This window comes from Apostichopus japonicus, chromosome 8 (assembly GCF_037975245.1).
Source record: "Apostichopus japonicus isolate 1M-3 chromosome 8, ASM3797524v1, whole genome shotgun sequence".
Taxonomy (NCBI): Eukaryota; Metazoa; Echinodermata; class Holothuroidea; order Aspidochirotida; family Stichopodidae; genus Apostichopus; species Apostichopus japonicus.
In genome coordinates this window covers 42,745,968-42,762,035 of record NC_092568.1, presented here as the reverse complement: position 1 = coordinate 42,762,035, position 16,068 = coordinate 42,745,968, and the positions used below count along the sequence as shown (strand labels likewise).

The window sequence follows — 16,068 nt, the reverse complement described above, 5'->3', positions numbered from 1 at the left end:
TTCAGAATTGAAAATATTTCTCATGAATAAATTCACTGCAAAACATACCTATAATGTTGCACAAAATATCATCTATGGACAACCAATATTGAAAAACCTCCTTCAACCCCTAACAGACCGGTGAAAATTGCACAAGTTGAGGGAAGTAGATGAAGTATGTTGGTCAGGGAATTTTTGAAAATTCAGACACAGTTAATTTATTGGTGTACAATTATTAAAACCTCTTATAAAACTTTGTTTAAAAATAGCAGATATTTCCGAAACCGAACACTACACACATAGGCGTAGGAGGTGGGGTGGGGGGTGGGGGCTGCAGCCCCCAACCAAATATATTTGTGAAAATTCAGACAATATGTTGAGAATTTTTGGAGCACCTACTGAAAGAAAAATAAATTGCAATGATGTAGCTAAAGGCAATCAATACTTTAAAAGAAAATCTTGTTAAAGTTCTAAGCTTGCCTGACTAATTCGCCATTTCGGTAATAACACTGCAAATTGATTGTATGTAATTGGCATGTGCTGTAATAACCCATGCATTCCCATATGATAATCATTAACATGTTGAACGCGTGCGAAGCGTGCGGAAAATTTTGGTTATATTTTTCGGGCAAGTCATAACAGCCCCCCCCCCCCCAATGAAATTGGGCTCCTATGCATATGCCTATGCTTATGACTACACATATAGACAGTTTGGAGTCTGTTCATCCTGGAATGCCATTTTCATATTCACTGATATGATGTGATATCTGCTGTTTGTTTTACAAATTTTAATAATTGAAATGAGACTGAAATTATTGTGCAATGCCCCACATTTGTTTCATTTCGAAAGACGCACAGTTTCAAGTTCATTACACACTGAAGGCTTCGATTCTCAATCTGCCTTCAGTTTAGGGAAGATCTTTTGATTTTCATCCCTAGATATTGCTAAATATCTTTACAGTACAGTGTCCTTGGGATTTTTCGGGGCCTGATCTTGGGAAATTGCAAACTCAGGAGTGGTCACACTCTACATTGGTCAGTGCACGACCTCTAGACGTCACTAATACACAACCCGATCACTTGTTATCGATGAAGTGGTGTGTTGCTGGATTTTGTCAAGGTCTTGGTACTACGGGCGAAGGTCATTACTTAAGTTTCGTAACTCATTGGGAAGCGATTAGAGGGGTGGGGCGTAGGGTTGTGGGGCACACGTTTTCATGCAGATGGGAACAATCTCAAGAAGTGATGCGCCCACCCCCCCCCTCGCCAATGATACACCCTTGGGTCCACGACATGATATTCACAGGAGATGTGCTCAATTCTCCAATCGCATGCAGAATTTATTCTTAGATTAATTGTACGAGTTACTGTACTATGTTTGGGGTAACAATTAGCATTCAGGTCAGAGTGTATAACATTTTATCTGTGGATGGCAGTGTTGCATCGAAGGACACATGTCTAGTGCAGTTCACATATAGATCCTGGTCTAATACCGAAATGCATCATGTTCCCCGACGACTCTGTTGAGTTCGAGACCAGCCACAGTTTGGTTTCATAATACAATTGTTTAAGGCATCCATACACACACATGCGTTATGATAGACCATATATATGTATACATTAGTGAGAGAGGAAAAATGGAAACGTCAAAAATGGAGCTGTCGGTGTAAGGGATAGGGTGAGGCGCACACCCCTTCCGAAATCCTTGATCTGTCACTGGCAACCCTGTGTATATACAGGGATCAGCGCTGTTATGATGTCACTGTTCCTCTTTCTTTTCTTGGTGTGCCTCCCTCCTTTTCTTCTATTTCTCTCTTTCTTCTTTTTCTTTTCCCTTCCTCTCCTCCCCCTCTATTTTGCCCCCTCTTTTTTCTCCTCTTTTTTTCTCTCCTCTTTATCTTACCATCTCATCAATGCAGGCTAACCTTTAAACATTTGAAGTGTCCTGTCATTGTGTTGTGTTGGCTTCATTTCACTTCAGGGAAAACAATAGTAGTTCATTTCTGCTGGTTTAGGTCATCGCAAATGGCTGAAATTTGCATGCATCTTGAAATGTTTATATGCCCATTTCTTAGATTTCTACTCATATTTATTGCAAATTATCTGCTCACACCATTTTCTGTACAGTTCTTTCACTACTGTGTTCTGCTTGCTTCTTTAATCCTCAGTGCTTACCTGTCTCCTCACAGCTATTGCATTATTGATTTCTTCCCAATATTCTCTATTTGGTACTCACTATGTCCTTCCTGCTTTGTTGATGGTAATGTTGCCTTCTTCCTGATGTGTTCTGTGAAAACAAGTCTATGGGCGATTCCATGGTAACTCGCATTACACTTTTTGCTGTTTTTTTATAATCCAAGTGCTGTGGCTCGAATATGGGTTAGTGTAACTTCTCAATTTTCTGTGGTGTTATACCCAACATTCATAGCTACAATATGAAATCATCAAGAATTATCATTGTGTTCGCCTTAATGTATGGTGCGCTTCCAAATATCGGTAACTCGCATTACGGAAAAAGGACACCTGAAAAATTGACACCGGTACAAAATGGCACTGTGCTCAAACAAAGAATGATTTCTTCAATTGCATACATGTACAAGATATCTACCCTACTGATGTTTATAAATCAGCAGTAGAATATATGAAACAACTTCAGATGTGGTATTGAGGGGGGAAAAGTCTGGTAACTCGCATTACGGTAACTCGCATTACACTTTTTCCAGTCATCGATTTTGCTCTTTATTCATCAAATTCTTTGAAAGAGATATGCTCCAAAGCCATTTTTGAAACTCTTGGAAACTCTTAGAAACTGTAAAGATCTTTCCGAAACTATTAACAACATTTTGCAACAATTTGCAAAACATCCTGACAATTATATCAATAATAATCGAAGTTGATTGAACCAGAAAATCAACTGAAGAATTGTTGACTAACAAGATTGCAATACACTATTGAATTATCAATCCATATTTCCAATCAAGCTAATCCAAAATTGTTGACTTACAATTACAAGATTGCAATGTACACTCTTGAATTATCAATCCAAATTTCCAATGAAGCTAATCCAAGCAAACTGGTAGCTCTCCTCTTCCATTTTAATGTATCAAAACATCTACTGAAAGTTAAACAGGTTCACAGCTTATATAGTGAATTACAAGAAAAGTTTCTTTGGCATGTTAATTAGTGATTGGTTCTTTGGAAATTTGTATTTAGGGTTCTTAGGAAAAGCATGAAACTAATAAAACAATCCTTGTTCCTAATTCTATCAGTATAATAACATTATCAACAATAACACAATAGATGTTTCATCATGCGGTATGAGGGCATGGTGGTAGCTATATATGGCCATTCTAGATAACCTTGAATGGATGGTGTTTTGTATCAAATTAGAATTTTGATGCAAACTTGAATTGGCCACAACTATTAGCAATCAAAGGTGTTCCCAACTTCTTTATCATCTTGCTTCGTCGATAGAAAGTTTTGTCATCCCTGGGGTTTGGCCATTTCCAGTTATCAATTCCTGTGAAATCCGGTGGCCTGCCTTATTTTGTGTAATTTGGGGATTTGAAATGCTTTGGAGTAAAGGTTGATTTTCACATTGTAGTGATAAGACACTCATATTGGGGAAAGGGGTTTGCACATCATGATATTTGGGGAACACACATTTGAATTGGTAAACCACACCAATCTATTCCAACTGACCAAGCCTCTGCAATCCTGCCCCATCCCCCCCAGCAGCCCCAATCATCCCCTATGCAAACTCCCCGTCCGTCCCATCCCCTCTGCCCACCCCACTAATTCTGAGGTGCCCACACCCTTGGCAGCATCAGCTTTCACATCAAGACTAATTTCCATCAAGATGTTAGGCACATTATAATGGTCATGATTTACAATATTTGCCCATCCTTGAACATATTGATTACTATGTGATAGGCTACAGACTAATATAACCTAAGCTCTCACAATTTGTCCTAAATATTGTACTAAGCAATTAATATCCCATGAAAATGCTAGTGTTAAAATGGAGAAAGAATAGGCTAACTTTACTCATTTGATGATGTCACAGTTGAATGCAACTTGGAAGGTCCGTGATTCCACAAAGGTCAGGTGATAAAATCATCAATGTCTGTTGAAACTGTCTTAAGGGTCACATGTGATGTAATGGAGGTTGCAGTGCATTCTGGGTACAGGAAGTAACTACTGTGCACACCTTATATAAGTATTTAGTGCGCTGTATTGTTTTGTTGATCAGTAGTACTGCAAGTGAGATTGGAATAATATGTGGTAACTCGCATTACAGCGGTAACTCGCATTACTGGTAACTCGCATTACAGTTTTCAATGGCTATTTATATCTATATACTAGGTACATTTCTAATTCTTTCAACTATTTTTATACTCTTTACTTTGACTAGAAGCATAATATGAAATGGCAGGAAATTATCTGCTCCAGTGAAAAAAAAAAGTTAAAAACTTGGTCTTTCGGTAACTCGCATTACGCTCTCAAATCAGCTATGTGTCGTTACAGCCATATATGCCTACAAACCAAAACTGTTTGGAGGAATTGTGATTAATATTTTAATATATCACTAATGGCACTACCAATACATATATAACAAATTTATTTAGGTTGCTTTCAAATATGGAAATCTGAGACTTTGAAATATCCATACTATTTCCTCAAATATTCCCTCAAAAATCAACATTAGTCAGGTATTCACATTTTTTGGTAGAAGAACGTGATATAGTTGGAAAAAAAAGTACATAACCCAGACCCTAAATGTGTTTATAGTATATTAGAAGCCAAAAATGGCTGCAGAAATGATTTTGAAAATTTGGGGTCATGTCCCTGTTTTCACGGAATCGCCCCTATGGTTTGAATGTTATATTTTGTTTGTGATTTCAGAGCGAGTTTGATGTTTTCCATTATTTCAATGAAGAGAGCTCTAATGAAGGGAAACAAACAAGTCTATGGTTTGAATGTTATATTCTGTTTGTGATTTCAGAGCGAGTTTGATGTTTTCCATTATTTCAATGAAGAGAGCTCTAATGAAGAGAAACTTGCTGAGCTTGCTGAATTCTGTCACACTTTACCAGGCAAGAAGGTCAGCACAATACAGTGATTGCTTTAATCACATGAAGTAGCACAGAACTTAATATTTTCCATAATGTTCATATTATTCTTGAGTTTTCTTGCAACAAAATATCTACTAATAATGTGAGAATTAAAATATTGCCATAAGTTAGAAAGTGAGGAAAGATAGATTTCCAAATTAGATTGAAGAGACAATAAATGTTCATGCATGCGCATTTGAGATACTTATATTGACCAAACAATTCTCAAGACATTAATCTGACTGAAGAGAGAAGCATAGCACCCCATCTTGTGTATTCTGGAGACAAGAAGTCCTGCAGGTTTAGTGTGATCTGAAAGCCTTGTCCAATTGATATATTAAGCAGGTATGCTTGGACTGATTCCATAAGTTATTGAGATGATTATGCTCAGTTCTGAGCCAAACAAATACACAGTTTGTGGTGGGCAATAAAATTAAGCAAAGCTCGGTAGAATTGAACTTGTGAAAACAAAGGTTAGAAAGACAAAACTGTAAAAGTTGTTTTGTATCATTTTGCCAAGGTTTAGACATCCTGACAGTAACCCCATTAGGTGTTGTCAGGAGTTTTCACATACATCACTGTTTATAATTTAAACTCATTTTCTTGGTTAGATCAAAACTTCATCAACAAATTTCAAAGTAAATGCGAGTACCTGGGACAAGTCACAAACATTGATGTCTGGCATGAATAATTCCTTACAAGAAAACACAGTAGGAATGAGTGATCCATCAAAGAAGTTAAGTGTTGCCACAAGGTAAGAGAAGAAAACACTGTTTAACATTTATTATGCTAAGTCCCTATTTCTGTATTGTGCTATGAAAGAGTTACTGTAAATAACCTTATGACTTCTTAAGAGATCCAGCTTGGAGACATCTGATGCTTGATAGTTACATTTTGACTGCAAATAGCTTGTCATGATGATAATAATGTCTGAGTTGTTAATATCAGTATTGTATCTCTGTGTGTTCATCTGTTATTGTGGAAACCAAGTCAATATCATTTCAGTGTAAATCATCATTTATAATAATGAGTCTGCTGTTAGTTAAATTCTCTTTGTTTTCTTATGAGATTTCTACTTGTTACTTTCTTGACTTTTGTACTATAGGTTTGGTAAATGTTTACATCTGAGAGAGGAGGAAGTGAAGAGTTTACTGATAACAGAGGCTCTGAAGAAGAAGAATATTAAAGAGGTTATCAACATTTGCAGGTTTGTGATATCACTACGTTTGTTATATTAAACCAATGGGAATTATGCAAAGACTAAAGTCATATCATATAAAAAAAAACTATGCTGTATCACATACATTTATTTCAAAGATATTACTTTATTTTATGTGTCAGATATATAAGTGAAATTAGTAGGATAGATGCGTCCGTCCGTCAAACACATATAACAATGAAGACCGAGAACAAAGAACAGAACTGGATGCTATGTCTGAACAAATGACCCTTCTTAATTTACTTTGTCTCAAAAGCAGCATTTGGGCTGCAATTTTACCAAACAAAACAATTACTAATCAAAGTGCTATTGCAGTTATACCTTATTATTATACATAAGTTGAACTATTTAATACATAAATAATTTTTTCCTAGCCAAATTAATGGACTACATCTCTATAAGAATGCATTATGGTCTAAATTAATGAACTACATCTCTATAGGCTTTCATTATGGGCTAAGTGAGTGTACTACATCTCTATAGGCTTTCATTATGGCTAAGTGAATGAAGTACATCGCTATAGGCTGTTAATGAACTACATCTCTATAGGCTTTCATTATTGGCTAAGTTAATGAACTACATCTCTATAGGCTTTCATTACTGGCTAATTGAATGAAATACATCTCTATAGGCTTTCATTATGGCTAAGTGAATGAAGTACATCTCTATAGGCTGTTAATGAACTATATCTCTGTAGGCTTTTATTATGGCTAAGTGAATGAACTACATCTCTATAGGCTTTCATTACTGGCTAAGTGAATAAAGTACATCTCTATAGTCTTTCATTATGGGCTAAGTGAATGAAGTATATCTCTATAGGCTGTTAATGAACTATATCTCTATAGGCTTTCATTATTGGCTAAGTTAATGAACTACATCTCTATAGGCTTTCATTACTGGCTAAGTGAATGAAGTACATCTCTATAGGCTTTGATTATGGGCCTGGTTAATGAAGTACATCTATAGGCTTTCATTATGGGCTAAGTGAATGAAATACATCTCTATAGGCTTTCATTATGAGCTAAGTGAGTGTACTACATCTCTATAGGCTTTCATTATGGGCTAAGTGAATGAAGTACATCTCTATAGGCTTTCATTATGAGCTATGTCAGTGTACTACATCTCTATAGGCTTTCATTATGGGCTAAGTGAATGAAGTACATCTCTATAGGCTTTCATTATGGGCTAAGTGCATCTCTATAGGCTTTCATTATGGGCTAATTAAGTGAATGAAATACATCTCTATAGGCTTTCATTATGAGCTATGTCAGTGTACTACATCTCTATAGGCTTTCATTATGGGCTAAGTGAATGAAATACATCTCTATAGGCTTTCATTATGGGCTAAGTGCGTGTACTACATCTCTATAGGCTTTCATTGTGAGCTATGTCAGTGTACTATATCTCTATAGGCTTTCATTATGGGCTAAGTGAGTGAACAACATTTAAATTTCTTTTTATAGGAGGGGTGGTTTGTTGGGTATAAATAGGGAGTTGTGGGTGGTGTAAGCTGAAACCTTTATAACTAGAATGTGCCATAAAGAGAGATATAATGGTGTAATTTCTTGTATGGTGATCCTCTCGGTTGGTTGTTACAGAGACCTATGCTACCCTGACTGCAGTGAAGAAGGTGCTAGAGTAGTGTTTGACGCTCTTTTAAGTATTTGTGAAGTTGGAGGACACTGCACCCCTCATCAGATTACATCCTTGGTATCTGCTATGGGCAATACCGCAGACCTATTCCACACTCTCTATGAACTCTGCTGCACTGCTTTGACATCTGCAAGTAATGGTAAGGATAATGGTACACCACTCAAAGCATCATGGGAAATATGGAGGATGAGATTAATGGATAAAGGTATAAGATCTCATGTAAATCAGCAGCATTGTGGTATTATTTTTACTGTCAGTCCTTATTTTATTATTTTACTTTTGAAGAGTTTATTTCTGGGTTGATGGTGAGATTCTATCGGTAAGATAGTTTTACTGTTAACCTCTGGCATAATAAACTTGTATTGAATCATCATTATCAGTATGCTTTACATTCCTATTTAGATCAAATATGCTTCTCTCAAGGAGTGGGTATATTGCATTGTGGGAAAAGTTCCACTATGCAACAATAGCAACTAGAATGTTGCAATTAAACCACTTAAGTACAAAAACAATGACTGAATGAAAAAGGAAGTAATAGTCAACTAAATGATGTGATTGTGTCATGTCCTGATTGTGATATCAAAGACAAGAGCTGTAAGGAGACATGACACTGGTAGATTTATGCTCTTTCCTTTCTTATAGATAATATTTGTGACTTGGCTGAATTGTCCAAACATCTGCGGCTGCTCCAAGACATTGAGAGACAATGTGAAACAGGAGATTACGGGAGCGCAGTTGAGGTTAGTGTTGTCTTGATTCTATCTCTTAATATCCAGTTCCATTGGTTTTACTATTAAGGAAATAAAAAAGAGACTGAAAGATATTTAGTGATTGGGGAGATGAATCCTCCCTGTTATTATTCTTGTGTTAATGTGAGTATTGCTGTTGGTATTGTGTAACTAGCACACTATAGAATGCTGAGTGATGGTCATACAATATGTTCAGCTGCTCTATACAATGCAACAAATCTCCCATCTTGTGTGACTCTGATATGTAGGTATAACCTATACAGTTAACAAGTATAAATGAAATCACTGCAACAATGAACTAATGACTCAAGGATACTTGTTAAATGTGTCCTGGGAATGGCTCGCACTGCTACAGAAATGTTATTTGAGGGACAGGGAGAGAGTTAATAGAAATAGTTTTATTTCATTGCATGTGTACTTGTTAATAGAAGATAAATAAATGAAAGATCTATTACAAATTTCTCTTATCCACAAGTTTTGAAGGGAGAGTCAAATAAAGTAATTGGTCTCGGGACATAATACAGTATCATTAGATAGTTCAGAGTTACCACATAAATAGTAATTGGTCTCAGGACATAATACAGTATCATTAGATAGTTCAGAGTTACCACATAAATGGTAATTGGTCTCAGGACATAATACAGTATCATTAGATAGTTCAGAGTTACCACATAAATGGTAATTGGTCTCAGGACATAATACAGTATCATTAGATAGTTCAGAGTTACCACATAAATACAGTATCATTAGATAGTTCAGAGTTACCACATAAATAGTAATTGGTCTCAGGACATAATACAGTATCATTAGATAGTTCAGTGTTAACACATAAATACAGTATCATTAGATAGTTCAGAGTTACCACATAAATAGTAATTGGTCTCAGGACATACTACAGTATCATTAGATAGTTCAGAGTTACCACATAAATGGCGTACACTACTGGTATGATCTTTATAATTTGATTGCGATGCAACAAGACCTTTTATAATACATAAAAGCCTCTGCAGAAATGTAATAATCATCTCGTCTGTGTAAATATGCAGAAATAAAATACTGAAATCCCCAATTAAAATACTTGATTCTGACTAGTTATGATATTTGTATTTCTGGAACAGATTTCTGATTCTGAGACAGGTCGATTTGGCAGCAGTGATTGGCTGATTGATGAGTTTTTCTGTGAGGACAGTATGGTGATGGAATCCAGTGAGGCACTGCCAAGAGCAGCTACTTTCATCAAATCATGTATGCCTACCAACAATATAGAAGGTGTACCCTACCGGCTCTGTCGACTTCTTGGCCAGCCAGTGCCCCACTCAGCTGGTATGTATAGATTAGTGAACACTATGTTAGCACCTGCCAAGTCTGTAGACATTTTGGCCAGTCAATGCCTACTCAGCTGGTATTTGTAAACTAATGTACAATGAATAAGGACCTACCAGCTCTGTATACTTCTTGGCTAACCAATGCCTACTCAGCTGGTATTTGTAAACTAATGTTCAATGCATAAGGAACTACCATCTCTGTATACTTCTTGGCTAGTCAATGTCCACTTAGCTGGTATTTGTAAACTAATGTACAATGCATAAGGACCTACCAGCTCTGTATACTTCTTGGCTAGTCAATGCCCACTCAGCTGGTATTTGTAAACTAATGTTCAATGCATAAGGAACTACCATCTCTGTATACTTCTTGGCTAGTCAATGCCCACTCAGCTGGTATTTGTAAACTAATGTACAATGCATAAGGACCTACCAGCTCTGTATACTTCTTGGCTAGTCAATGTCCACTTAGCTGGTATTTGTAAACTAATGTACAATGCATAAGGACCTACCAGCTCTGTATACTTCTTGGCTAGTCAATGTCCACTTAGCTGGTATTTGTAAACTAATGTACAATGCATAAGGACCTACCAGCTCTGTATACTTCTTGGCTAGTCAATGCCCACTCAGCTGGTATTTGTAAACTAATGTTCAATGCATAAGGACCTACAAGCTCTGTATACTTCTTGGCTAGTCAATGCCTACTCAGCTGGTATTTGTAAACTAATGTACAATGCATAAGGACCTACCATCTCTGTATACTTCTTGGCTAGTCAATGCCTACTCAGCTGGTATTTGTAAACTAATGTTCAATGCATAAGGACCTACAAGCTCTGTATACTTCTTGGCTAACCAATACCCACTCAGCTGGTATTTGTAAACTAATGTACAATGCATAATAGTGTTTGCACAGGGTATCCGGGTACCCGCCCGACGGGATACTACCCCGTTCCTAATTTATAACCAGAATCCTACGCAAAGTCTTATTTTTTTTTTTTTGCCAACCGATGGTTAGGCAAGATTCTCCCATTGACTTAGTGTGGTGTTAGGCTACCATGTTTTCAAAGATAACAGCAATTACGAAAGTATTCCATGGATATATTATAACTGTGTCACAATTTCAGCTAATAAACAGATGGTTAGGCTAGATTACCCCATTGACTAAGTGTGGTGTTAGACAACCATGTGGTCGAAGATAACAGCAATAATGAAAGTATTCCATAGATATCTTATAACTGCGTCACAATTACAGCGAATAAACAGATGGATAGGCTAGATATCTCCATTGACTTAGTGTGGTGTTAGGCAACCATGTGGTCGAAGGTAACAATAATAATTGAAAGTATTCCATGGATATCTTATAACCGCTTCACAGTTTCAGCGAATAAACAGATGGTTAGGCTAGATTTCCCAATTGACTTAGTGTGGTGTTAGGCTACCATGTGGAAGAAATTGAAAGAATTCTCACAATTATTATTTAATCATTCGTTTATTACATAGAAGGAAAGACTGACAAGGAATTTTACGATATGTTACTAATGAATTATAGACAGGATAACTAAAAAATAATAATCGCAAGTGGCTTTTTTCATAAACGTTTATCAAAATGCGATCAAATTGGGCAAATCGTGCAATCTCGCGACTAATGCAACCCTGGCCCTGCATAATAGATAGTAGTAGTAAAAACTGTATAAGAGCTAAATTGGGTATTTATATGGTCTGATCCAATAGAGGTTGAGTTCAAACATAAGCAGTGGCGGCAGTGCGATGTTAGTAGTGATGTTAATTATATGAAGTTATTAACAAGTTAATGAAAGAAACAAAAGCAAATAGAAATTATTGAGGTAGGTTTTATACCTTATCTTACACCTACGTATTTGAACATGAAAACATTGTCAGTAGCATCCAATACAGTGTGTAAATTTAGCGGTCGTCCAGTCGTCCGAGACGACCAAATTACCTGCCAGGCAACCAAAACTTGTCAAATCGTGAATTACTGGTTGCCTGGTGGACAACCAAAAACTTTCGAAAAGGCTGGTGAATGTTCCGTGAAACAAACTGAAAAAGACACGGAAACAAGCGTGAAACCAAAAACGTAAAATTACATTTCACATAAGAAGAAACTCATTCCAAACTCTACCTTCATCCAATAAATAATATACGCAGACGTATACGCATGTTCTATTAGCCTGAGAAAGGCCGAGCCCTCACATTGACATGGACCACTCAGTTCAAGATTCATGGTATTTTCTGTTCCGTCCGTTTGTCAACAAAGGCCAATCAGAGTTCAGATTTACCCCCACGGGCAAAGACCCCGCCCATCCACCACTGCTACGTGCCCTACCGCATGTACACACTATACAATAGTTTTCATTTGGCCAGTACTATGACGCACTGAACAGCTGTACTGTATCGAAGGGGGTGGGAGTCAATATTGACTCCCCCCTCGATACAGTACAGCTGTTCAGTGTTCCCTCTAGTGTTCCCTTCAACTGACTCAGTAATCCCGCAAAGAAAACATTTGTCTGCTGGAAATCCCTGCATCTTTTTTGCATTCGTGATAAGTTAATACTAAATGCACAACGTATTCACTTGACTGTATAGAAAAAAAACTGAAAATCAGTAGAGAAATTAGCAATTGTGTACGAAAAGTAAGTTGGTACACCTTTCAAATTTTACGAAAGATCGAGCAAAAACCTTTCGAAATATTCATGTGAAACTGGCATATTGCGCTACATGCAACTAATATCATGTAAACAAGGCTCTAGTACACCCATTTATGAATAAACCTTAAGACCACATCTGGTGTTAAGCGGGGAAAAGAAAGTATTTTCTAGAATTTCCAAAAATACAAATTCCTACCATAGTTAAGTGTATAGCAAATAGCCTAACCACCTCGCCGGTTACGGATCTCACGTAACTACAAAAACACAAGTAATTGTATATTGCGAAGTTAACCTTTTTTACAAGAACATGGAAACAATATTAAGCATTAGTTAATCATGCCAAGTGGCCTAAAACATGTGATTACAAGGTTTACTTTCATCAAGATGGCCATAGCTAGGCCTACTGTAGGGGCCTTGATATCGTGCTACTGAATGCGTGTATGGTGTGGACTGTGCCTCGTGTATCATGGGGAATATATTGTTTTGTTCATGAGGAGGAGTCAGTTGGCTTGAGGTGTGTTTTACTTACCTTACTGTTACGGGGATATTTTACCTACTTTTCTTGAACGTCTAAGATAATAATTCGCATAACTTTACCAATCCTTTACTGACTGACCTAATTAATACTAGTCCATGAAACGTTCCTTGGAAACGTGCCAAAAAATATAAACAAACAGGTGTTAGACAGGGGATGAGCTCACAGTTGTTTGGCAAGGTACCTGGGAAATTCAGCACATGTAGCCTACCGTAGTATTTAAGTAGGGTTAAACACTGCAGTTGTAAATTGATGAACATATAGTGCAAGCTATTCATTGTTAGGCAGTCTAGAAACGGGGCTTTGCCGAACGTTGTTTGTTTCATAATATCGGAAGTTTTGTAAGTTAAACTTTTTAAAGATTGCAAGACAGATTCAATCTTTTTTCATTTTATAACATAGTATAGCTACTCTAACTTGTCATTTTAAAATTTTCATCAGCTTCCTAACAATTTAAATTCAAAAAGTTGTCAGTATTTTGCATCCTCAGCTGCGAATTTTTTATCACCAGACACGCAAAAATACCAAAATTTTCTGGGGCATTCGCCCCCTTGACCCCACCGGGTAACTAAGGCGGGCCCCTGGACCCCACGCTTTTATGCTCAGGCGCTACGTGTGCTCGTTGTGTTTGCTGCGCGAACTACGGCAGGAAATCGGCAGTGTGTTCGCGGGAAATTGAACAAGGTTTTCCAGCACTGGTTATTTATTTATTTTCAAGGGAACAGTTCATAACAAACTCAGATATTCTCTTTGAACGTCCCCTCCATATATCTCTCTTTCTCCGTCCACTGTGTTAGACTAATTTGCCAAATTCCCTGTCTTCAATATGGGGCTCAAAGTTAGAAGATGTTGTAAACAAGGTGATGAAGTTGAATGAAATGTATCTTCTCCTAATTGGAGTTCCTTTGGCCATCCCAAAACCATATAACGTACTTTACATGTTTCCACTGCAGGACTACCAAAATTTCAGCAGTACAACCAAAAATTGGTGAGCTGGTTGTCCTGGGGACAACCACTTGAAATTTCTTAAATTTATACACTGCAATATGTAATTTCTTGAAAGACGCGACACACGAGGGTAAACCATTTTTTTCTGGGTACCCGGATACCCGACGGGTAACGGCTCTCGGGTACCCGGTTCCCGATTTTTGGACCCGTGTAACGCTAATGCATACGGACCTACCAGCTCTGTATACTTCTTGGCCAGTCATTACAACACTCAGCTGGTATTTATAAACCACTACTCAAGTCATTTTTATTTTACCTGCTTGGTATAAATCTGGTCTCATCAGGCCTGACTCATTGTGAGCCTAGCCATTTCTAGCTTGACTCATTGTAAGCTTGTTTGATCCACCCTAAATTACGTTTAGCCTGTAATGATCACCCTGAAATTGTGTAAGCTTTGCTCTGTCAATCCTTAAGTTTGTTTCACTTGCCTGATCAATGTTTACATCTGTACAAATTGATTATGCAATGAATATTCCTATCTTATGTAATATTGATTTGAGGGTATTGATTTCATTCATAGATCCAACTGAAGGAAGCAGTCCACCAGTCTACTACCTACCCCAGTTGCAGACTACTGGGGATGAGCTAATTGAATACCTGACTGGTAACAACCACCATCAGATGACTTTAATGGTTGCTGTGGAGGTGATGATGTCTGGTATTGGCTATATTGATGGTAACATCATTGCTGCCACCTTAGTTCACCCCAAGGTATGTGACTCTTCACAGCTCTAGTTAATAATTGTCTGGTAACACTTGCATCACATAATCAAATATGCTATTTCCTCACAGAGTGAGTTAGTGTTTCCATGAAGTCAAATCTATTTCTTTCATCACAGTTTATTGAATATTGTTTCTAAATGTTCCATTTTACTTTAGATGAAGGATGGCATTGTTGAAGAAATGAAAACTATGAAGTCAATCCTGGGTAAAGACTTTGCTGTGGCTGAGAGGTGTGCTTCTCTGCTCCTGGACAAAGTAAGCATCAATGTAGTCAATACTGTACTCACACAGATTAAACTAATGAAAATCTGTAAAGGGATAACTAGAGAGTTAGATATGTTTGATGTTTCAAAAATGTTATCTTCACTTTAGTCCCATTGAAGACAATTGGATACATCTATTATAAATGGTGTCTTACATCTACAGACTGATGAACTGTAAATAACTGTCAATCCACAGAGTTGCATATCTTATCGCCAGCAAGCACTGATTTCAAATGAACCAATTTAGTATTAGCTTTGCAATCTGGCAATCAGAGGAAAGAACTAATTGACATTTCAATTATACCTGCAAAGGTTCCATTTCAATGTTTCTCCTGGGAGTTATAAAAAAAAAATAGATTTCAACCAAATTTCACACAAAGTTTAAAGAAATCAACTCAGCAGTTAGGAGGTTTTGATACCAAACTGGACACACAGACACATTTTGTCCCCTCCCTTAGTCATGGACTTACCCAACCATGGGTGACCCCCCCTCCCTTAGTCATGGACTTACCAACCATGGGTGATCCCCCCGAGAGTTCCCTTAGTCATGGACTTACCCAACCATGGGTGATCCCCCCCCCCCGAGAGTTTCTACTCAGGAAAATTAACCATTACCATGGCAACTGTTGCAATGGCAACTGACAGAGCTGTATATGGCCCAAACTGGGAAAGGAACTACAATACCCCTCCTATGAGAGTGATTAGATAATAACAATGTAATAGCACAAAATTACCTTGTTTATTAGTAGATAACCATTTATACGTAACTCAGTATGTGGTTTTACATGTCATTATTGACTATGGTCCTGTTTAGCATTCCATGGTTTTGTCATGCCA

The 16,068-nt window shown here is 37.3% G+C and overlaps 1 protein-coding gene across 1 annotated transcript in view; it reads left to right on the top strand.

Moving 5' to 3' along the window:
* The window catches only part of LOC139972102 (kinetochore-associated protein 1-like), a 126,980-nt gene that overhangs the window by 43,496 nt on the left and 67,416 nt on the right, over positions 1 to 16,068 (top strand). Inside the window, exons 30-37 of the mRNA XM_071979034.1 lie at positions 4,985 to 5,083; positions 5,705 to 5,847; positions 6,199 to 6,300; positions 7,911 to 8,104; positions 8,608 to 8,705; positions 9,833 to 10,037; positions 14,766 to 14,956; positions 15,125 to 15,223. Coding sequence (XP_071835135.1) covers positions 4,985 to 5,083; positions 5,705 to 5,847; positions 6,199 to 6,300; positions 7,911 to 8,104; positions 8,608 to 8,705; positions 9,833 to 10,037; positions 14,766 to 14,956; positions 15,125 to 15,223 — 1,131 coding nt within the window. The remainder of the gene's footprint in view (positions 1 to 4,984; positions 5,084 to 5,704; positions 5,848 to 6,198; positions 6,301 to 7,910; positions 8,105 to 8,607; positions 8,706 to 9,832; positions 10,038 to 14,765; positions 14,957 to 15,124; positions 15,224 to 16,068) is intronic.